The 22,713-nt window shown below is 41.6% G+C and overlaps 2 protein-coding genes across 2 annotated transcripts; both read left to right on the top strand.

Annotated features, from left to right (window-relative positions):
• Positions 1-456: 456 nt before the first annotated feature.
• On the top strand, positions 457-3,728 carry cav4b (caveolin 4b). The gene is made up of 4 exons (XM_084918057.1): positions 457-687; positions 773-1,056; positions 2,019-2,206; positions 3,259-3,728. Exons 2-4 carry the CDS (start codon positions 778-780, stop codon positions 3,440-3,442), a joined length of 651 nt encoding a protein of 216 aa, XP_084774183.1. The 5' UTR covers positions 457-687; positions 773-777; the 3' UTR covers positions 3,443-3,728.
• Positions 3,729-4,225: 497 nt separating this feature from the next.
• Positions 4,226-22,711, top strand: fam50a (family with sequence similarity 50 member A). Its single transcript, XM_084916656.1, has 14 exons — positions 4,226-4,283; positions 4,364-4,488; positions 5,238-5,322; positions 5,442-5,541; positions 13,320-13,441; positions 14,267-14,340; positions 14,695-14,761; positions 16,696-16,757; positions 16,896-16,972; positions 17,535-17,589; positions 17,794-17,842; positions 19,479-19,549; positions 20,531-20,641; positions 22,496-22,711. The coding sequence occupies exons 2-14, from the start codon at positions 4,378-4,380 to the stop codon at positions 22,502-22,504; spliced, it is 993 nt and encodes a 330-aa protein (XP_084772782.1). The 5' UTR covers positions 4,226-4,283; positions 4,364-4,377; the 3' UTR covers positions 22,505-22,711.
• The last annotated feature ends 2 nt before the right edge of the window (positions 22,712-22,713 follow it).

Below are 22,713 nucleotides of genomic sequence, written 5' to 3'. Positions count from 1 at the left end.
AATTCTGTAATGCGATCATTCGGACCCGTCTGCTCCTTCTCCTAAAATAACCCCTTGACACAGCCACCCAACACACACGCACACACACACACACACACATAGAGAGCTACTGTGCCGCATTTGCACTCCTGACACACTAAGTCTGTGTCAGACACTGTAGGTGTCTGTGTTGTGTCTCTGCATGTCCTGTAAATTCCACTTCAGCTTCGAGGGACATTGTGATGAAGCCGCTGAACTGATCTCATTGACATTTCAGATTAGCACTAAGCAGAGCACCCCTGCCCCATCTTTCTCTCTCTCTGAGGGTCTCTGTCAGTGAGAAAGGATTAAGATAGCATTTTGTTTTTAAAAAAAAGGTAAGTCAGACATGATTTATTCATATCTTTGCTGTCTCTGTGGTGAATCGTAAATCTTGAATTGAAAGTTTCATAGGAAGCACCGATATATTTTTTCACCTTTTTGATAGAAATGTTCTAAATGCACGCGTGTTAGATCCGACCATTGGCTGCACTGTATCTAATGCGACCACTGGCTGCACTGCAGAGCTTTCCATTTCAAAAAGCCGTCTTAAAATTACCAGCTGCTATTTACAGATTTTGGACTGACTTCTTTTTCGGGAGGCTGAAGAACAGGTGGAAGTGCCAGAGCTCAGCTCGCTTTTACACTGGCCTGCAATCAGCTGGAGGAGTGAGTCTCTCTGTCTGTGGGTTGAATCTAGTTGGCTTCAACAATTCTGCGTGATTCGAATGCAAACATTTACATTTGCTTTTAGCGAAGATGATGATGGTGAGCGACGACTGCCTGGTGGAGTGTAAGATTGACGACAGCGATGAAGACGACGGAGGGGAAGAACAGATAAACACTCCCCCTCCTCCCCCAGAGTTTGCATCCAAATCCTCAACCCCTGCACCAAAAGCTCCAACTCCACCTGGAGCTCTGACTACACCCAGGGCCCCGACTCCACCCATAGCTCCAGCTCCACCTGCTGCTCCTCCTACACCAGCAGCCACTCGTCCTGTCAGCAGGGATCCTCGTGGTATCAACCAGCACCTAAAGGTCCTGATGTTTGTTCTCTTTATTATGAGTCTGCTTTGTCACAACATCTGCCCTTGAGTCCTAAAATCCAGATGTCACATGCATAGACACAGTCCTACCAAAAAATTGTATTTTTTAACCTTCTAATTGGATCTGACCAGTCTCAGAACTGTTATCTATATCTGAGATAAAAAAGTATTTTTGGGGAATTTGTACACTCTTTATAAGACTATCTTGGTTTTTAAAATGCTGCACACTTGTGAGACTGCACAATCATTTTCACCCTCATTTTCCCATCCAACAGACAGATGTCCCTGTTTATTTTTTTTTTTCCGGGGTTTCTTTTTGGCTTTTTTGGGAGGGGGCTCTTTCTCCTTGGAAAGAGTTAAATGGGGCAATCTATAGATGACACAAATAAAACCCCAAAGAACACAACAAAACAGCAGTGAAATAACCCTTAATGATTGAAAGAGTTAATGCAACAGAAAATCTCAGATAAGCCACACATGACACATTTCATTTTCCCAAACTTTGTGACATTTTGATAATAAAACAAATTTAAATCATTTTATATTGTTTTATTTTGAAGTTAACTACATTATTTTTAATCATTTTTAATATAACATTAAGCTGACCAGAAATGCTGTGAATGGTATTCCCATGAGTGATCGCTCAGATACAGATATTCCAGATAATTTCCTGCTGCAAACATAGTTTCCAACATGAGTTGTCTGAGTGAAAAAACATAAAATATAATAAATTATTTCTGTTATAATGGAATATCTAGGAATAGGAATGAAATAGCTTTCAGTACAGATACACAAACCAAAACCTGCGTGTTTCCAAAGCACATTGTGCATGGTTGTCATGTTAAAGATCTAACTGATCAAGATAGCAGTTAAAACTATCCTGGTAAAAATAGAATTAACTTTGGCTAGTTTATTGTGTTCAGCCTCAGCTTTCTCTCCTGTTACCTTTTACAGGTGGAGGTCAGTGATGTGTTGGCAGAACCCAGCAAACCTCACAGCATAGACCAAGTGTGGATTTACAGCGTCACTGGCTTTGAGAATGCTCGTATCTGGACGTACCAGTGCCTCTCCTTGCTTTTTGCTGTGCCCTGCGCTCTCGTTTGTGGCATTTTCCTGGCCATTCTTGCCTGCCTTCATGTCTGGTATGTTGGAGAGTTATTAAATATTTCTCCTCTGGACACACATCGCTTTATCTGCAAATAACCACAAACACACATCCACAGTATTATTAGGATTATTGGCATGTTTTTTTTCCTAGCAAGAAAGAGTGTAGTTAGCCTCTAATGAAACATCAGACACAGCCTCTACTTTAAAACATGTTCAATATAACATTTGAGTGCATGGACTATATATCAGAGATGGACAAAGTTGTCACCTAACCCCTTACATATTCGTCTCTGCCCAGTTCATACCAGCATCCTGTTTTACTGTGTATACAGTTAGGATTAGGACTAAGGGGCAGGGGCAGTTCTTTATGGCACAATTCACATGTGCAGAAATAAGTATGCAGACAATCACATGTTTAATAGCTTTCTTTGCAGATTCCTGCTTGACAGTATAACAATGTCACATGAATAAAACTCTCTTGTAGACACTGAGGAAGGTTCACTAAAATGAAACCTCAGTGGACTAAGGTCATAAGTACGGAAGAGTCCACTTTTTTTTTCCAGTGGCCCTAATCCTCTTCCATACACAAGCAAAAGAAACCTTATTTACAGTCTTGGCTATCCTGTTAGCAGTATTGCAGATGTCTCACTTATAAATGTAAAAGGATTTTTGGGTCAAATAAGATTTTGTTGTTGTTGTACTGCAAGTGTGGTCGCACCACAGCCAGCAGATATTCAGCAGTACTAATTTTCAGCTTTGTTACATGCGCGCAGAAATTTCTCCAGCTTGTGTGAATTTTTTGATTATGTCCTATAGATGATGAGATATGTAAAATCTTTGTAAATGTGCAGCTGTTGCAGCTTTGGACAAGTCTTGTGTTTTTGTTACTGGTGTTTGAACAATTGCTTCACAATTTATAGATGCAATTTTTTTGCAAGCTGGTGAACTTCTGCCCCTCTTTACTTCTGAGAAACTCAGCCTCTCTTCCTGTAGCTGTTTGCCACATGAGTGTTCAGACACATTACACAGGTGTTTCTGCTGCCTAAGCCGTCTTCACTAACTTACTCTGATCTTTGTCTGTGCCTAGGTTTCTGGTTCCCTGCATACAGCTGAGCAACACTTTCCTTCCATGCCTGCGGTCCTTGTGTATGTGTGCCGTCAACGTTGTCATCTCTCCATTCTGTGCATCTGTTGCTCTCTGCTGCAGCCAAATCGCAATTTCACTGTCAAACAAGGACAGGATTCAAATGAAAGACAAAGACACAGTATGAATGCAAGATATGCACTCAGTGGGTGACTGAGTGAATGCTTAAATTGGGGGCCTATTTCTCATTTCTTTCTTTTTCTTCATGTTTTTTTTTTAATTTATGGTTTATTAACCTGCTCTGTTAATCCTACTCAAAATGTTTTCTACATGTAAACCAATTTCTGCTATTATTTCCACCATCAGGCTATAAAGAAATGTACTGCTACTACTAATACTACTATTATTATTGTTGTTGTTGTTGTTAATCATTTGATTTCTGGTTTATTTGTATGAAAGCTGAAACAAACTACAAATAAAAATGTCAAGACTTCCACGGGTATTTATTTATTTTGGGTATTTATTTGTTTTCCAAAATGAAATAGATATGAGTGTAAATCAAACAACATCAAGAAATATTAAGGTCACTAATATTTTGTTTTTAGTTAGTTTTTTTTTAAGTAGAAAGTTTACACATACTATAAAATATAAATGTTCAAATAATTATCTCGTCTTAAAAATAAGTCCTATTCATTTGTTTCAAACTTGGCTTTGGGGCTTTTTTTCAGCTTTTCCTAAAAAACTATGGATGATTTTCACAAATTAATCAGAACATTTAGATTGATTGCTTAATCAGTAGTTGAAGCATGCGAACTTAGTGTTAATTGCTTCGAGAGAGAAATAAGTCAGACATTACGCTTTCATACTGTTCTCAATTTTATATATGAATGAATGGAAACGATGCATTTTAATGTTTTATATTTTCACAATTATTCCGAGCTTCCCTGAAGCCCTTGAAGGCATCGTTTAATACGTAACTACCCGGCATGCACTTCGGCGTCGCCATTTTTCTTGTTGTGATTTGCGAGGTACGCTGTCTTTACAGTTCTGGAAAAGTCTCTGGGAGATTTTATTATTAATCTTGTATTTGAACAAATATCTTTTTAAGGTCATTTTGAAAACATGGCGCAGTACAAAGGCGCTGCCAGTGAGGCTGGCAGGGCCATGCAGCTCATGAAGAAGCGTGAAAAAGAAAGAGAGCAGCTGGAGCAACTAAAGCAGAAGATTGCAGAGGTTTGGAACTTCTCCCCCTTGATTATAACAAGTTCAATAATAGTTCAGTGTCAATGAGAGCTACTTTAGCCTTTTATAAGTGGTCAAAACGACAGAACGCAGTCGCGTAAGGCCGGCAGCAAAGCGAGTGAAGCACAGTGGCGGAGCCAGGAAATTGTCCGTGGGGTGGCCAGGATGGATCTGTGATGATTTTAGGGGGCATACATCTCTCACAAAAAATGTATTGCTATTTAAGCTCCTTAAACTACACGCCTGTACAATATTTGAATCTAGGTAGTGGTGGCAAAGATCAAATGATATCTCTAACATTTTTTCTTATTTGTGCAGATAAAGTAACAAAGAAGCACAATACAAATGTAGCACCACTTATAGACAGTGTACTGTGTATTACTACTGTGCTGAGTTTAGCTTATGGTGATCAGCAGTATTATGAGCTAATTTGCTGTGTCATCAAGATACACAGACACAGATACATAATTAACTTTTTTTTATGTAGTTCGATCCAGGTATTTATACACAAAACAAACTACTTTACCGTTATAATAGCATAAAACATGGGAAAAAATAATTAAAATTAGAGATTTGTCCAAATTTCTGTTTGAATTCTAAGATTTTTGAGACAAAGGCTGTAAGGGCTCTCTGATCTGTTCTAATATTGTGACCACACCAGGATAACAACATGCCTGACCTGCTCTTCACTGAGCCTTCACTGTGTGTGTGTGTGTGTGTGTGTGTGTGTTTTCTCATAGGACAACATGGTCAAGTCCAACATTGACAAGAAGTTCTCGGCTCACTATGATGCTGTAGAGGCAGAGCTGAAGTCCAGCACAGTTGGTGAGTGTGTTGTGTTATATTTAGATTAGGATGATTTGTTTCTGGCATTCTTGCTTACTTTTTAATTTACCTGTTGTGGTTTTTGTTTGTTTCTTTGTTCTCTTAAATCTCTTGATCAGGTCTGGTGACACTGAATGATATGAAAGCCAAGCAGGAGGCGCTGGTAAAAGAGCGAGAGAAACAGCTGGCCAAGAAGGAGCAGTCCAAGGAACTCCAGCTGTGAGTTTTTCTTACTGATGCTCTGGGGCCTCTGTTACGATCCAGGATTCAGTCTTATCTGGTTAAATTCAAGGTTCACCCTGGGCAAGGAAAACAGCTGGATTTCCAGTAATTTAACAACAACTACATTTCCAGAAATTAGCGTCACCGTTCCCAGAAGATCAGCCAGACTTCTGGGCGTGGACATTTGGAGGAGGGTCTAAAGTTTTTGTTTTTGCCCAACGAGCACAGATGGACATAAATTCTTAAACACCACTTTATTACTTGATTCCTATTGTCTGCGAATGGTTTTACAGTAGTTTTATTCTATGAGCAATAATTAATTAATTATTAATCAATTAATATATGATCCTAACATAGAGTGCCTGTTTGTATTTGCTTACCTCATATCAAATTTGCATGTAGACTAAGCCTACGTTTGAATTTTCTTTTAATATGAATTCTTTATTCTCTTAAACGGCACCGATGCTGCAGAAATAATTGATTGCTATCCATCAGATTCTCTCATGTCCTATGGATAGAGTTGTGATATTGATAAGTCTGTTGACTCACACAGTCAGTTTTGTTTTCTTTCTTCTGAATATAGCAGCTGTTTTCCAGTCTTACTGACCGGAGCAGTTAAAGTGCACATTTTTAATACTGTAACACTCCACAGTGCTTTTCCTCACACTCACATCGCCGTGTGAATTTCAGTTTCTATTATGTGTTTTACCTCGTCATATTTTCCTGCAGTATAATTTGATCTTCTTTTATGAAATCAGTCGCTCTGCTGCGAGGATACTTATCCATATTTGCGATTAGTTAGATGCAACCAGGGTCAGCCCTGTCGTGCGAATGTGCAGGGGAAACGCTGAAATTAATGAGAGGATTACCGAAGTTAGGATAAGTGTATCCAGATAATGTAGCATCTGGTCTGTGGCTGATATAACTCTCCTTGGTGGTGTGGTGTGTGAATAGAATAGAATAATCCTTTAATTGTCCCACAAGGGGAAATTTGGTTGTAACAGCAGCCAGAAAGACACATATACAAACAAACAGTACACAGGACACAGAACAGAAACATACACAATTTTTCTTAGATATTTACATTAAGGACAATGGTTACTATAAACAGAGTACTGTACAGTTATTAAATTAAATAAAATTAACTACAGATAAGAGGCAAACCAGGTTGTAGTGCGAATTGGTTGATTGAATTATTGCAGTTACAGCGCAGATGTAAACATCTGTGATTGTTGGGAGCAGTTTTGATTGTACAGTCTGACAGCTGCAGGGAGGAAGGACCTGCGGAAATGTCCTTCCTCATACAACATACAACACTGTAAAAAATGACGGATGCCACCACAGAGTCATAGAAGGTCTTTAAAAGCGCTCCCTGTACTCCAAATGACCTCAGCCGCCTCAGCAGGTAGAGTCTGCTCTGACCCTTCCTGTAAAGAGCATCAGTGTTGTGGCTCCAGTCCAGTTTATTATTCAGGTGAACACCCAGGTACCTATATGAGTCCACTATCTCAATGTCCACTCCCTGGATGTTCACCGGTGTCAGTGTGGTGGATCTGCGTCTCCGGAAGTCCACCATCAACTCCTTGGTTTTCCCGGCGTTGATCAGCAGGTGGTTCTGCTGACACCAGTCTACAAAGTCCAGAGTCCACTGTCTGTACTGTGAGTCGTCCTCACCTGTGATGAGGCCGACTATGGCAGAGTCGTCAGAGAACTTCTGTCGGTGGCAGCATGGGGAGTTGATGGAGAAGTCTGCAGTGTAGAGGGTGAAGAGGAACGGTGCCAGCACAGTTCCCTGTGGGGCCCCCATACTGCAGACCAGCATGTCAGAGACACAGCCCTGTGTCCTCACATACTGTGGGCGTTCTGTGAGGTAGTCCAGTATCCACTGGGACATGTGGTGGTCCACTCCCGATAGCTCCAGCTTGTCTCTCAGAAGTCGTGGCTGGATGGTGTTGAAAGCACTGGAAAAATCAAAGAACATGATCCTCACAGTGCTTCCAGGCTTCTTCAGGTGAGTCAGAGCTCGGTGCAGGAGGTAGATGATGGCGTCCTCCACCCCGATGCCAGGCTGGTAAGAAAACTGCAGCGGATCCAATGAAGAACTCACCAGGGGGCGCAGATGGTTTAGAACCAACCTCTCGAGGGTCTTCATCAGATGTGATGTCAGGGCTACCGGCCTGTAGCTGCTGAGGTCCTTAGGATGGGAGATCTTTGGTACTGGTACCACACAGGATGTCTTCCACAGCTGTGGTACTTTCCCCAGTGACAGGCACAGGTTGAACAGATAACCTAGGATGCCACACAGTTCATCTGCGCAGCACCTCAGGAGCCTGGAGCTGACGCCATCTGGACCTGCAGCCTTCCGCACCTTGATCTTGCAAAGCTCGTTCCTCACTTGAAGTGCTGAGATAGAAAGACTGGATTTTGGGGGAGGGGGGTGTATGTTGGAGTCCATAGAAGCCGGGGGTGGGTGTAATGACTGGGAGCTGAGAGGTGTGAAGTCCTGTGATGAAAGACAGGCAGGCCCTGAAGATGAGGGAGATTGCAGCAGGGGGGGACGATGCTGGGGGAGGGGTGGGTGGTTGATCAAACCTATTAAAATATTTATTTAGGTCATTCACCCACCCCAAGTTTCCTGCAGCCTGGGGGTTGGTTTTTGTCCTGAGATTGTCTTCAGGCTGTTCCAAACCCCTCTGAAGTTGTCCTGTTGCAGCTGCTCTTCCATCTTCCTCCTGTAGTTTTCCTTCCCTTGCCTTATCTTCCATTTCAGCTTCTTCTGGACAACTCTCAGCTCCTGTTTGTCTCCAGATCTAAAGACTCTCTTCTTCTCCTTGAGGAGAGCCTTAATTTCAGGATTTATCCACGGCTTGTTGTTAGAAAAACACGTACCTTTTTGATGGGTACAGTGTTGTCCACACAGAAGTTCATGTAATCCGTAATGCAGTCTGTGATGCTGTTGAGCAGTGGTCCCCAACCCCCGGGCCCCGGACCGGTACCGGGCCGTGAGTCGTTTGGTACCGGGCCGCGAGAGTTGAGGCTCGTACCGCACAGAAAAAATAAATAACTTACATTAATTTCATTTTATTTATTATCTGACCCTGAACAGTGTTTTATTTTGAAAAAGACTGAATTCTCTCATTTACTTCCGTCTATGACTGACTCTTGACGCATGTCAAGATACATTAGTAGCTAATATTAAACCTACAAGCTAGCAAAATGAGTAAAAAACAGATGTCTTTGGAGGGTTTCTTTGCAAAGGGAAAAAGGCCCAGTGAGGAGACAGAAGAAGAGTGTATGACAACCACTAAGAAAAAGAAAGCTGCATTTAACAGACAATACCAAAATACCTACTTGAAATATGGATTTATCGCGACAGACGATTCCCACGCACCAAGCCCACTCTGCATAATATGCGGCGACCGGCTCTCCAATGAGGCAATGAAGCCTTCAAAACTGCTTCGTCACTTGGAGACCAAGCACCCAACATTAAAAAACAAGCCTTTGGAGTATTTTGAAAGAAAAAAGCGGGAACAACAGGGACAGAAGCAATTACTGAGGGCCTCCACAACAACAAATACAGGTGCACTGAGAGCATCATACTTGGTGGCTAACCGTATTGCTAAGGCTAAAAAGTCATTCACTATTGGTGAAGAATTGATCCTTGCTGCCACTAAAGACATTTGCTGTGAACTTTTTGGGGAGGTGGCGGCTGAAAAGATAGCACAGGTGCCTCTGTCGGCTAGCACCGTTACTCGTCGCATTGATGAAATAGCAGAGGACATTGAGACACAGTTGTTGGAGAGAATTAATACATCACCATGGTACGCTTTGCAGGTTGATGAGTCTACAGATGTGGACAATAAGGCAACACTACTTGTTTATGTGCGATACCTTTATCAGGAGGATGTGCATGAGGATATGTTGTGTGCACTATCGTTGACAACCAAAACCACAGCTGCAGAACTATTCAGGTCACTGGATGATTATGTATCAGGAAAACTTAAATGGTCTTTTTGTGTCGGCATATGCACAGACGGAGCTGCTGCCATGACCGGACGGCTGTCTGGTTTGACTACTCGGATTAAGGAGGTTGTACCTGAATGTGAATCTACACATTGTGTCATTCACAGAGAAATGCTGGCAAGCCGAAAAATGCCACCAGAACTTAACAGCGTATTGAATGATATTGTTGGAGTTATTAACCACATCAAAGCACACGCCCTCAAATCACACCTGTTCGAGCAACTTTGTGAGGAGATGAACGCGGAGCACAGGCGCCTTCTCTTGCACACAGAAATAAGGTGGTTGTCCCGAGGGAGATCACTCGCCAGAGTTTTTGAATTACGAGAGCCGCTGCAGAGATTTTTCTCAGAAAAGAAGTCACCGCTGGCAGCACATTTCAGTGACAAGGAGTGGGTCGCAAAACTCGCTTACATATGCGACGTATTCGGCCTACTAAATGAACTCAATCTGTCCCTTCAGGGGAAAATGACAACTGTCTTCAAGTTGGCAGATAAGGTAGCTGCATTTAAAGCCAAACTGGACTTGTGGAGACGACGCGTAAACAGAGGCATATTTGACATGTTTCAAACATTGGCTGGATTTTTGGAAGAGACTCTGCCTGAGCAATCATTCTCCCAGCTAGTGCACGATCACCTGTCTTTGCTTTTAAAAGAGTTCGAGCGCTACTTCCCAATCACAAAAGACCCACGAACCGACAAGGAATGGATCCGCGACCCATTTGTCAATAAACCGGGTGAATCCAGCTTGTCTTTGCAAGAAGAAGATCAACTGTTGGAAATCACAAATGACGGCGGCCTTAAAAGTATGTTTGAGACATCAGCTTTGCCGGTATTCTGGATAAAAGTCATGGCAGAATACCCCGAGATTGCCACAAAAGCACTAAAAACCCTGTTGCCGTTTCCAACATCATATCTGTGTGAAGCGGGGTTTTCTGAGTAACAGCGACGAAAACAAAATTGAGGAGCAGACTGAACATAAGCAACACACTTCGGGTGTCATTGTCCCCCATTACGCCCAGGTGGGACCGTCTCGTTGCAGAGAAACAAGCACAGGGCTCTCACTGATTGAGCGTTATGGTGAGTTATATATTTTCTTGTACTTTTATATTTGTTTTGTAGTTGTGTGTCCTATTTTGAAAGAAATGTTTACGCGTTACCATAGCAGCTTTAAGGGGGAGAGAGGAAGATGTTACTCTCAATGTTGTTGGTGCATTTCAGGAGGATGCTGCTAATAAAGTTACACAATTACACAGTGAATTCGCGTGTAATATTATATTTACAAAAATACCACAGTTTTTGTCTCGGTCGTATCATTTTATTTTGTTGTATTTATCCGTGACACCTGCCGGTCCGTGAAAATATTGTCTGACATTAAACCGGTCCGTGGCGTAAAAAAGGTTGGGGACCGCTGCTGTTGAGGTCATCCTACAGAGGGCTGCAGAGGTTGTCCCACACAGTAGAACGGAAACAGTCCCTCAGGGCCTCTTCAGTCTCTGCCGACCATTTGCTTACTGTGCGTTTCACAACTGTTTCTCTGTGTACTAGAGGTTTATACACAGGCTGGAGATGAACCAGGTTGTGATCTGAGCCCCCCAGGGGAGGGAGAGGTGATGAGTCGTATGCCTTCTTGGTGTTGGCATACAATAAGTCCAATGTTTTATTGTCTCTGGTGTGGCAGGTAACATACTGGGTGAAGGTGGGGAGAGTGGAGGACATGTGATGTGATTAAAGCCCCCAGAGATCAGGAAAAGGGCCTGAGGGTGCTGTGTTTGGAGTCTGCTTGTTACAGTGTGCAGGACCTCACAGGCTGCTGTAGTGTTAGCAGAGGGCGGGACATACACAGCTATCATAATCACGTGTGTAAACTCTCGCGGTAGATAGTACGGTCTCATGCTAACTGCTAGCAGCTCAATGTCCTTACAGCATAGCGTCTCTTTGATAGATAAATGCCCAGAGTTACACCATCTATCATTCACAAACACAGCCAGACCCCCTCCTCTCTTCATACCACTCTCCGCTGTTCTGTCGGCCCGGATCAGATGAAAACCATCTATGTTTACGTGTGAGTCCGGAGTTAGCGCAGTTATCCACGACTCTGTGAAGCACATCAGGCTGCACTCCCTGTAGCTCCTCTGATGTCGGGTAAGAGCCGCTAGTTCGTCTACTTTCTTGGGGAGAGATCTCACATTCCCCATAATAATAGATGGAATCGCTGGCCAGTACCTCCTAACTTTACTACGATGCCCGATCCTGGCCCGAGTACCGTGTCTCTTCCTCCTCACCTCGTGGGGGATGTTGGCTTGCTCGGCGGTAGGCAGGGCAGCGGAGGCTCCGAGGGCTAACAGCTGATCCCTGCTGTAAACAATGGGAGGTCGGACCTCCACGTGCTCTCCGGACAAAGACGCCGTAAAAAATGTAATAAAGAACACGATTGTCCATAGAATTCTGAGCTCCATTGTGGGGACAACAGTCCAAAAACAAAAACAAGAAACACAAGAACAACAAAGAAACAACTATTAAAGAGAAAAAAGGACTCGGTCAGGTCGGAGCTGCTGATACTGGCTGCCAGCTCGGAGCGGCGCCGGAAGTAATGACAGTAAATGTCAGAGAACCAGCTGTGGGGTGTCCTTTTGTGTACTGCTTAATGATGTGGTCTAAAAGGAAGCGTTCCAGCAGCAGTGGTTCAAACCCTGCTCCCTCCAGAAGAGGTCGCCAAATGATCACATTTAAAAAAAAGTTCATTTATTTATTTCCTTTCTTACTTTTAACCTTCTACTTGTGAGGTACCCACACATTTTTCGGGCTAATAATATTCATGCATTCTGGGAAATAATTGCTAAACATAAATACCAAACACTGAAATACCAGATTACAAAATTTGCTATCTGTGAGTTTTGGACTAAAAGTTGTGGAAGATGTCATCTGTGTCACAGAAAATTGTGATGTACTTTTTTTGTTTTATTGTTTACTGGCTTATCAAACTATTAAAATGGCCTAATTTACATTGATGGATAGTGAAAGTAGTTCCTGAGTTCAGTTCTTCTGAAATGTATCTGATGTCTGTACATCCCATGGAAATTGTTAGCTTTTTGGCCTTTTTGGTAAGCAACACGTTACCCTTCTACTTCAGGAGCTTCCTCGCTTCAGTTATGTGCACCGTAATAATTTCATTTCAGCTGAATTGAAATCAATGTTTTCTTTTTTTTAAATCTTGGCTGTTAGTCTCCGTGCAGATGAAACAGAAAGAATGCAGACTGTGCACCGACCTGCAGATCCTGTTTTTGAAATGTTGGGCTTCTTGGAAACAAACTCTTCTAAATTCGTGCTTTTAAAATGCTCACCAGATGCCTCACATGTGTATTCTTACTAAGTTGGCAGTAATTCGGCATTTGTGAAGGAATGCTGCCAGATCATTAAATACAGGCAAGTTCATTTTGGTCAACAGACAGAACAAATTCAGTGCACGTGTGTGTGAACAGTTTAAGGAAACTCTAAGCAGTCCCTCTAAGGACCCAAATAAAATACAGATGAATAACACTCCTTGGTGCTGTCCAACCTGAATTGCGTTGCCAAACATATGAAACCTACAAGCAGCTTATCACAGCGTGTAAACAGTAAATTTTCTTTTCTGGGCTCTAGCTCAGCTCAGCCAAGTTCAGCAGCAAATAACTGTATGACTGTAAGTATTTGCTTTCACGGACACCCTCTTGTGTCTCGATGGGTCAATATTTATATTTTCTCTTCTCTTTCCAGCAAGCTCGAGAAGCAGAAAGAGAAAAAGAGAAAGGAGGAGCAGAAGAGGAAAATAGCCAGCTTGTCATTTAATCCCGAGGACGAGGAAGAGGAGGAGGAGGATGAAGAGGAAGAGCAAGACTGTGAGCATTCGTTCTGTTTGGGATGTTAAGGCCTCAGTCATCTGAAGCAGTTTTCTTTCTTTATCTGTGACTTTGTTTAAAATCTCTTCTAAATCTCTTAGATTAGGTCAGAGCCTTACTGCTGAAATGAACATGTTCAGACCGAGCCCTGCAGGGAGACTAATCTGAATTCCAGAAACGGCAGAGATCTTGTTATACTTGTTAAATGTTAATTTGAACTTGTTGATTTGTCGCTTCTCTTTTTGTGAACTATACAATTAGTTATACGTCACTCCTTACAAGTCGTTTAGATCATCAGATTAGAGGGATTGATAATACTCAGTACTGCTGGCCAGACCCCACGTGTAAGCATAAGATTTATGTTAAGAGCAGCAGTGGTGCAGGAGCAGCCAAAGTCTTTTCTGTGTGTTCATACAGATTAAAGGTAACAAAACACCCCACTCAGAGATTTCGTCACCACCGTGAGGCAACAAGTGCAGACTGATGGTGGTGATCACGGTTATTTTCTTATTGCCAAATAAAATTCCAGAAAGATCAAAAGTTAATGTGCGAAAATCTTGAGCCACCCCTCAAAGATGGCCTCAGTTTATGGCTTCACAATGGGGTTTCAGTCATGATGGCCTTGTCTATCTTCATGTATACAGTGACTTGGTTTGGTCTTTCTCATTAGAGATTGTAAGAGTCTTAATTAGACTTAGTGCCTAACACAGTCTTGGATTTTAAAGTCTGCTTAATAACTGTGATTTTTTTTTTTCTTGTACTGCTAAAACATAAATAATCTAGATGTCACATGATTTCTTATTGATCTTTGGTTTTGTCTTGTAGATCCAGTCAAGAAGAAAAAACTGGGGAAAAATCCAGATGTGGACACAAGTTTCCTGCCTGATCGAGACAGAGAGGTGAGGTGGTTGTAAATCACATTAACTCCATGAGCGTGTGATAACATAATATGGTTACTTCTGGCTATTCTTAGCTCCACATGTATGTTCAGCTGTGCTCTGTTTTACCTGGCAAGGTGCCAGACACTGCAAATCTTAAGAAACGCGAAGGCTAAGAAGTGATGACCTCTCCACAAGTAGCTCCACTTCACTGTCAGTTGTCCATGTCAGCAAAATAACAAACAGATTTCTGAATAATTGTAGCTCAAAAGTTAAGAGTTGGTGGTGTTGTCAATCTTCTGTAATCTGATCGTCTTTAAATGTAAAACTTGTTTGTAAGTATTTTTGCTCCATTGATGGGCTTTGTGTACTCAGGAGGAGGAGAACCGGCTCAGAGAGGAGCTCAGGCAGGAGTGGGAGCTCAAACAGGAGAAAATTAAGAGTGAGTATCAGGATTACAAAGTAAGTAATGATGATCACTTTAATGCTGAATACAAGGAGGCAGGCAGGAGCTACACAATGATCCATTTTGGATGTTTTCCGTGAGGACAGTTGACACTTTCCTCAAAGTGAAGTGCCGACCAAAGTGTTTTCCCCTGAGCCCAGCATGTTTTTTTAGTTCTTTGCAATGGGAGTGTCACTGTGCTAGTGGCAGTGTGACAAGGTGCTGTGCACATCGCTGTTTGCTCTGACCCAGCCGCCTAACCGTCATCTCATAACCTTTAAATAACAATGGGAACTGTTTTCCTCCTGTTTGTTTGCTTGTTTTAATCAATTTTAAATCATGCTTTTTTATTTGTTTTTGTTTCTAATGTCTCTGTAAAGCACTTTGAATCACCTTGTTGTTGAATTGTGCTATACAAATAAACTTGCCTTGCCTTGCCTGAAATCCCCAGAGCCGTTGAATGAATGGCTTACTGAAAAGCTCTGAAGGTCTCTATATTTGCACGCAAACTAGTACAATGAAAACAGTCAAAGTTCAACTGCCATGATCGCTGTGAGGCAGATCTCAACTCTTTTTTTTTGTACAACTTCACTGAACTCGTCCCATACCAGCAACCGCCACAGCCAAACTCTTCTCGGGCAGTACTCGATAAGACTCCTCCTTTAGCTTGAAAGCTCCCTTCACCTCTGGTGTCTACCATCTGGTTCAGGGATTACCACCACTGCAAGTATTAGCCACAGCTCCATGCAGCCGCTTCAGCAGTGGAGGTTAGGAACACGGTCCATTCAGACTCACTGACCCTCAGAATGCTGTTGAAGTTCTGTCGGAGGAGCCACATCCTCCACCTTATTGTGGTGGAGCAGTTTGTGTATACTTGGATTTCCTAGAAGCCAAGTCATATTCGTCCTGGGTGAGGGCCTGACAAAGAGTGATTCAGAGCTAGGAAGAACGCTTATTTGCCAAGCTTTAGGAGAAGATAACTCTTTATTGTCATTGGACAGTCATACCTAGTACAATAGTACAACGAAGTTGGAAAGCGTCCCACGTTGGCACTACACACAACACAGTAACTTAAAATGAATTTTTTTAAAAGTGCAAGAAAGATATGAACAAAAAAAGGAATGACTTAATAAATAAATAAAAGAATGAGTGAATGTTTATTGCACATTATTATTATTACTATTATTATTGTTGTTGTTATGTTATTGCCCCCCAAAAAACAAAAACAAAACAAACAAAAACACCAGGGAGGTAGCCAATGAGGTCAGCTGTTAGCATTGAGCTAACAAAGCTATTGCCCTGTTGTAAAGGTTTCCTTGAGTCTGTTTGTCCGAGACATCAGCAGCCTGAATCTCCTGCCAGATGGCAGCAGCTTAAACACCCGGTGTCCTGGATGTGTGCAGTCCTGTAGGATGCTGTACAGGTCCTTCAGGGAGGGAAGAGGATGTCCAATGATTTTTAGGGCCATATTAATGACCCTCTGTAGTGCTTTTTTGTGTGCCATGGTGCAGCTGGAGAACCACACACAGATGCAGCATGTCAGCACACGTTCAGTGGAGCAACGGTAGAAGACAATCAGTAGTTCCCTCTTCACGTACATTTTTCTGAGGATTCTCAGAAAATGGAGACACTGTTGGGCCTTCTTTACAACCACTAAGGTCTTTGAGCTCCACTGGATGTCTGTCTGCGTCTAGCCCGTGCGGTCCGGTCACGGAGACTAGACTCGCCCTCTTGGGGCCTCATTACCTTTAGAAGGCACTGCAGGGGCTGGGTGCAGTGTGCATCAGGCTGCAGGGCCCCGGTGATCTGAAAACGAACATCCTAATTAAAAAGTTGCTATTGCATTATTATGAAATCAGTGTGGCAGTACAGCAGTGCGCAACCCTATGTCTCTCTAAATCTGTAATAACTGTGTACATCTGTGTCATCAGATGAAGAGATTGAGATTACGTTCAGTTACTGGGACGGCTCTGGACATCGGAAAACTGTCAAGGTAAAGATTGAACCAACTGGCACTGAGGTTTTTAAGGAGAAAAAAAGATGTTATCTGTACCGTGCGTAGCAACACTTTACACACTGGTTTCTCTCCTCATGCTTTTGTTTTCTCTCCGTTTGTGTATTTCTGCTTCAGATGAAGAAAGGTAACACCATTCAGAACTTCCTGCAGAAAGCCCTGGAAGTCCTCAGAAAGGACTTCAGCGAGCTCCGGTGAGTTTAGACATGAAAATAGGATCATTTTTGTTTTTCACTCAGACTGTTTGAGAATGCAGGTACTTACAAAAGTAGCTGCAGTTATGCCATACGAAAAGAAGGTACCATGGTGGGAGTGTTCATCACTACAGGCCATTATATAACTGAATGCGGCATCATCTGAAATTGACACCGATGAGTAAAAGTAGAGTGAAGAAAAACAAACTAAGATGTTGTCTGTGTAAGGAAAAAAAGATTTTAGGGGAGTTTGAAAATAAAAGAATATTTTCCATCAGCCCAAATAGAAGCTTTTCTGTAGTTTAGCCAAACAGTTGCAAAAAAGCTTTGACTGTAAGAGACCTCCTGCAGTGAACAGCTGGCCAATTTCTGACTTGCCAGAACTGACTTGGCGCACATCATGTGTCATTCTCAGTTTCTCCATCTTTTAACACTAGAGTGATAAACTGAAGCATTGCTGTCAGCCCCAGTGTTTTATTTCAGTTCCCATGGAGGCATTTTAAAAAAGGCACCTTGGAGTTAATGGATGTGACAAAATGATAAATGGGATTTTTTTCTACAGCTCTGCTGGAGTAGAGCAGCTGATGTACATTAAAGAAGATCTGATAATCCCACATGTAAGTGCTGTGACACACCCAGTTAACTGCTGCCAAACTTTTGCTTAACTTTGTTTTTTCCCTTTTTTCCTCCCTCTCTTGTTTAAACACCTGTGCGCCATTCAAATTCACTTTGATAGTTAAGTGTAGTCGCACTAGTAGATTGTAATCGGAAAGAGAATTTTGTTTTTGATGTAAAGTTGTTTGTCTCCTTGTCTCCTTCAGCATCACAGTTTTTATGACTTCATTGTGACCAAAGCCAGAGGCAAATCAGGTAATCAGGCATCAACAGCTTCCACACTGTTGACATACAATATCCCAATTTCCTGCTACAGACGATAGAAAAGCTCTAATATAAAACATTTTTGTTGTGCTATAGAGTGTATATAAAAGATGAACCAAGCCACAGTGACATGTGACACAAAGGCCCAAAAATAAATAATCCCTCATTAAACTAGAATGTTTTGTTAGAAATCAACTGTGGTTTAGTGTTTATTAATCCTTGTTTTTAAACTAATAGCATTTTGTGTCATTCCTTTTTTACACAATATTTCATATTCAATTTAAAGTTAAATAGCACAGCTCGTCCAATCGCGATAAGTGGACGGGGGATTTGATTCTGGACATGTTTGTATGTTGTTGCTTTAGACTGCGGGTGTCTAAAGAGAAAAGCGCGAGACCAGGAATATTGTCCGTATTTAGCTACCCCTAATCTGTTATAACTAGTGATGTGTCGGTCGAGAACGAAACGACTCTTAGAGCCGGATCTTTGAAGTGAACGATGCAAGCCGGCTCCTTATTGGGAGCCGTGTTTTTTTTCTCTCACCCCCTCTCGCACTTTTTTTCCGCTTCACTCCACACGTGAGCTTTGTGCTTTGCGCTGGGAAGAGGGGGGAGGGGCGGTAGTTACACTCGCAGTAGCACAGGAACAGAGCGGGAGGGAGAGAGAGAGAAAGAGACAACAACGTCACATTAGAAAGGTATAGTAATCATCCACAACTATTTTTCAGTTGCGGATGATAAAGGATTCAGAAAGTTTATTCATGCAGTGAATCCTATGCATGCAATTCCAAGCAGGAAAACACTCTCCCAAAAAATCATCCCAGGCCTATATGACAGAGAATGTGCATCTTTTTTTTGTTTTGCATATTTTAATATATATTTAATTGTGTTGTGGTTTGCAGTGTTTTGTGCTGTTTCACTTTAAATGTGTTTAAAAGGAAAAAGCTGAAAATTTAAATAGTTAAAAGTTGAAATGTAAATAGTTGGTTTTTGCATTTTATAGTTTATTTATTACATTTTATGTGGCGTAATTAAATAAATGTATATTTACGGTGGCCCCTAGAGACAAAGCACATACAAACTTCAAAACAAATGCAAATTCTGAAGCACAACAGAAGTGCTCCAGGATGCTAAGCGCAGTGTTGAGCTTTTGTTAACTAGTGGCTACACAAGCCAGGAAGTACCATCGACCAGATTTGGTGTGTGGTAACAGGTAAATGAACAGTTTTTAAAAATAATTTCAACATTCTTTTTGTGCATAATTTTATATTGTTGTTAATAATAAATAAATTAAAGCAACAAAACAACCTGAAGAGCCCGTTCGGAGCCGAAAGAGCCGTTTCTCTAAAAAGAGCCGGAAATCCCATCACTAGTTATAACATTCAGGCTTCATTCTAACAGAGTCTCATTAATCACTGCACTTTGATAGTCTAAGGAGCTTGGAAACAAAAGCAGAGAGTCCCTCCACCAGCCCTATAGGGGTTAAATCTGGGCCCATGGGGGATGTTATAGTCTCTGTAATTTATATTATCATGAGACAATTATGTGTCGGAAATTCTTTCTTTCTTAAATGCCTCATGCTTCTTAGTTTTCTGCTTTTTCACCCAGTTGATATTTCTTCTCCGCAGGCCCTCTGTTCAGCTTTGATGTCCACGATGATATCCGATTGGTCAATGATGCCACTGTGGAGAAAGATGAGGTGAGGGGGAAAAAACAGTTTATGGGAAACGGTTTCCTTTTTTTAGCTGATTAGAGCTATTCCTAAAATACTCAAAAAAATAAATGTCATAAGTCTGTTTCTACAGTTGCTTTGATTAGAAATACTCATAAGAAAGATGAAATATTTGTGTATCTGATACAGGAAAGGGAGTTTATAAAATTATAGAGGAATGAACAGAAAGACTGTGATGTTGAAGTCAGACACAAGCCGAGATCAGAGAGAGAGCAAACAGAAGAAACAAGGCCTCTGACAGTGCGCTACATATAGGTAGACTGAAAAAATTAAGCAAGCATCAATTCTGGACCAAAATGGAGATAAAATGTAAAACTAACACAAAAATAGACACAGACACACACTGTTAATTGGACTGATACATCAGTGTCGGAGTCTAAAAGTATCACAAGTCACTGAATTCTGATTGTAAAATGTAAAAACACCATTAATTTAATAGTTTACTGTCCTGTGCAAAGTCTAACTTGAAATGAGTCAGTCTCTTCATCATGTATTAGTAGGATTTTTTTTCTCTTCACTGAATTTAGAAGGATAAAAATCCTTTAAAATATCCTAAATTGTCCACTTTGACAGGAAGAATGTTGAGTAGTTTGCAGTTGTGTTTTCAGAGTTTGGAAACAGATTTTGCTTACCCAGAAATCATCTTTACACTGACACTAATGTAGAAGAAACCAATACTACACCCTGGAGCCACGTTTGGACTTGTTGACTTGCCAAGCATATGGGGCTGAGACACATGGGTCCAATCCACTTTGTACCCACAAACTGAGCAGTGGGAGTCTGATGTCATATGGATTGTGTATCGTTGAAGGCTTTGGTGGTCTGGCTGTCCTGACTGGTTTTTGGGACAGAAATGTCTGAATATCTCTGTAAAATGTATTCTCCATCCATGCTGTATTGTGAAAACAAACAAAAATATTAAGTGCGGCTTTGCTCTTTTACCTCAAGTCTCATGCAGGGAAAGTGGTGCTGAGGAGCTGGTATGAGAAGAACAAGCATATCTTCCCTGCTAGTCGCTGGGAGCCATACGATCCTGAGAAGAAATGGGACAAATACACGGTAAGAGTCATTTCTGCCAAGCAAAAATTAATCAGCTGGTTATTTCCCCAGTTTCATTTTAAATTGGAGTCTCGTTGGCTCTGTGTGGCCTCACCACCAACGCTGCAAGCAAAGCTTTGAAGCTGACCCAGCTTTTCTCAGGTTCATCATTAACTGCAGGTGGAGCACCAGAATGCGAGGCAGAGGGGAGAGATGACTGGACCTCATTACTCTAATATATCTTCCATGTGTGCAGTTCAGTTTCAGTTTAGTTGTATTTATATAGTGCTGTTTTACAGTGACAGTCATCTCAAGGCGCTTCTATATGGGACATAAAAGCCCCACAATATTAGAGAGAAAAACCCCAAATATTGGATTACCTGTGAAAAGCAGGATGGGAAGAACTCCCTTTAAACAGGAAGTGACCCTGAACCAGGGTCAGACAGGGCCAGCCATCTGCTGAATGAGGTGAGGAGAAAGGAAAGATCAAAATGAAGAGCACAGTGAGACAAGAGTTAATGACATGCAATGCTGGCAAAAGCACATGAGGAGTGAAAAGAAGAAGGTACATGTATACTGCTCCGTGCATCATGGGAAATCTATGAGTGTACCTGGCAGTCTGATCCTGTGGCATCCTTATAAGAGCATAATAAAGGGGAAAATCCAAGGTCAGAGCAAGCTGCTCTGCATGAAAGCTGTGGTACTGTAGCTGTGGCCTGAGTAAGGAGCAGGGTTTTAAAGTTGCTCCTGGATTCAATGATGAGTCAGTGAAGAGAAACAGCATGGGAGAAATATAATGATATTTCTGCTCCCTGCGTCAGGCTCATTGCTGCGTGCTGACAGGATGATTTGTGGCTCGAGTTTTCTTTGTAATTGTTCAGAGGGATGCTGGAAGGAAGTCCAGAGCTTTGTACTGCCACATTGTAACTGAGAAGATGCTTTTCACTTTATGGCATGCATTTAATTTTTAAATGCAGAAAATTGCTTTTTATTGCTGGAAATTGTTAAGCACATATCTTACAAATGTAGTGAAACTTTAATGAGCACCTCTGGGACTCTGCTCTGCAAGCTGCATGGTACAGCTTCTTCCCTCATCAGTGCTTTCTTACACGAGGAGGCTTCAGAGCAGTGAGGTCTAACCGCTGGTTTCAGGCTGACTTTTGATGGTTCTGGAAACTCTAGTAGTCCAAGAAAAAAAGGCTGTCAGGCTGGAAATGAACATAATCAGAACTGCTTTAACCTCCTAGGACCTGGCATCCACATATGTGAACATCACATTTTGGGTTATTTAGACCAAAATACTAAATCTTGCTCTACAAGGGCCTGATATCCACTTACGAGGACATTATACTGCCACTGTTTTATCTAAATTTTAAACAAATATCCTCATATGTGGCTCTAATTTTTCTTAGACACAGAAATCAGGAAATTCTTTGTTTTTACATTCATCAGGTCCCAATCATCCCAAATATCAAAGAGAAATTAAAAATACTTGCCATGAAAGAGTTTGGGTCTTAGGAGGTTAAAAATGAGCAAAATTCTGTAATACTTTAAATAAGCAGCTGTTTCGGCTTATTTAGATATTACTTTATCGTTGATTATTAGTGAGTAAATAGGTTATTGACACTCCAATGACTGGATGACTGTTTGCAGTGGGAATAGGGGAAAAGCTCAAGTGTTTGTTGAGCATCTAGTGGCCTTTTGTGGTATTGCACAAGGAGATTTTTTATTCTTACTTGTTTTTCATTGTTTTCAGCCTCAGGACCTGGAAAAAAATATGGCAGTTTGATGAGGAGCATGCATCATACACTCTAGCTAATCAGCGTGTTTGTATTTGATTCTTTTGGCGTTACATAATATTTTTTTGTTTTCCAGATCCGATGAGACGCCGATGCTCCATCGCTATGTCCGGTCCTCGACGCAAATAGTTGCTAATTTCCATCTTTACTTGTTCTATTATTTGTTTTAATGTCAGTATTTCTTTTCAACATTTGATTGGTTTTATTTGAAAACAAAAATTTTTGTGTACATAGTTGATTACTCCTAAACCTTTGTTGGAACATCTGCTGAATAAAATGAACCTGGCTAACACC

Source organism: Perissodus microlepis, chromosome 20, assembly GCF_051167445.1.
Source record: "Perissodus microlepis isolate ML-2025 ecotype Zambia chromosome 20, ASM5116744v1, whole genome shotgun sequence".
Classification (NCBI taxonomy): Eukaryota; Metazoa; Chordata; class Actinopteri; order Cichliformes; family Cichlidae; genus Perissodus; species Perissodus microlepis.
The sequence above is the reverse complement of the archived record's forward strand: the minus strand, read 5'-3'. Positions and strand labels throughout refer to the sequence as shown.

Coding starts and splice junctions, on each gene's coding strand:
- cav4b (XM_084918057.1), top strand. CDS start 778: ATGATGATGGTGAGCGACGACTGCCTGGTGGAGTGTAAGATTGACGAC. Junction 1,057..2,018: donor GTATCAACCAGCACCTAAAG/GTCCTGATGTTT, acceptor TACCTTTTACAG/GTGGAGGTCAGTGATGTGTT. Junction 2,207..3,258: donor CTTGCCTGCCTTCATGTCTG/GTATGTTGGAGA, acceptor GTCTGTGCCTAG/GTTTCTGGTTCCCTGCATAC.
- fam50a (XM_084916656.1), top strand. CDS start 4,378: ATGGCGCAGTACAAAGGCGCTGCCAGTGAGGCTGGCAGGGCCATGCAG. Junction 4,489..5,237: donor TAAAGCAGAAGATTGCAGAG/GTTTGGAACTTC, acceptor GTTTTCTCATAG/GACAACATGGTCAAGTCCAA. Junction 5,323..5,441: donor GCTGAAGTCCAGCACAGTTG/GTGAGTGTGTTG, acceptor TCTCTTGATCAG/GTCTGGTGACACTGAATGAT.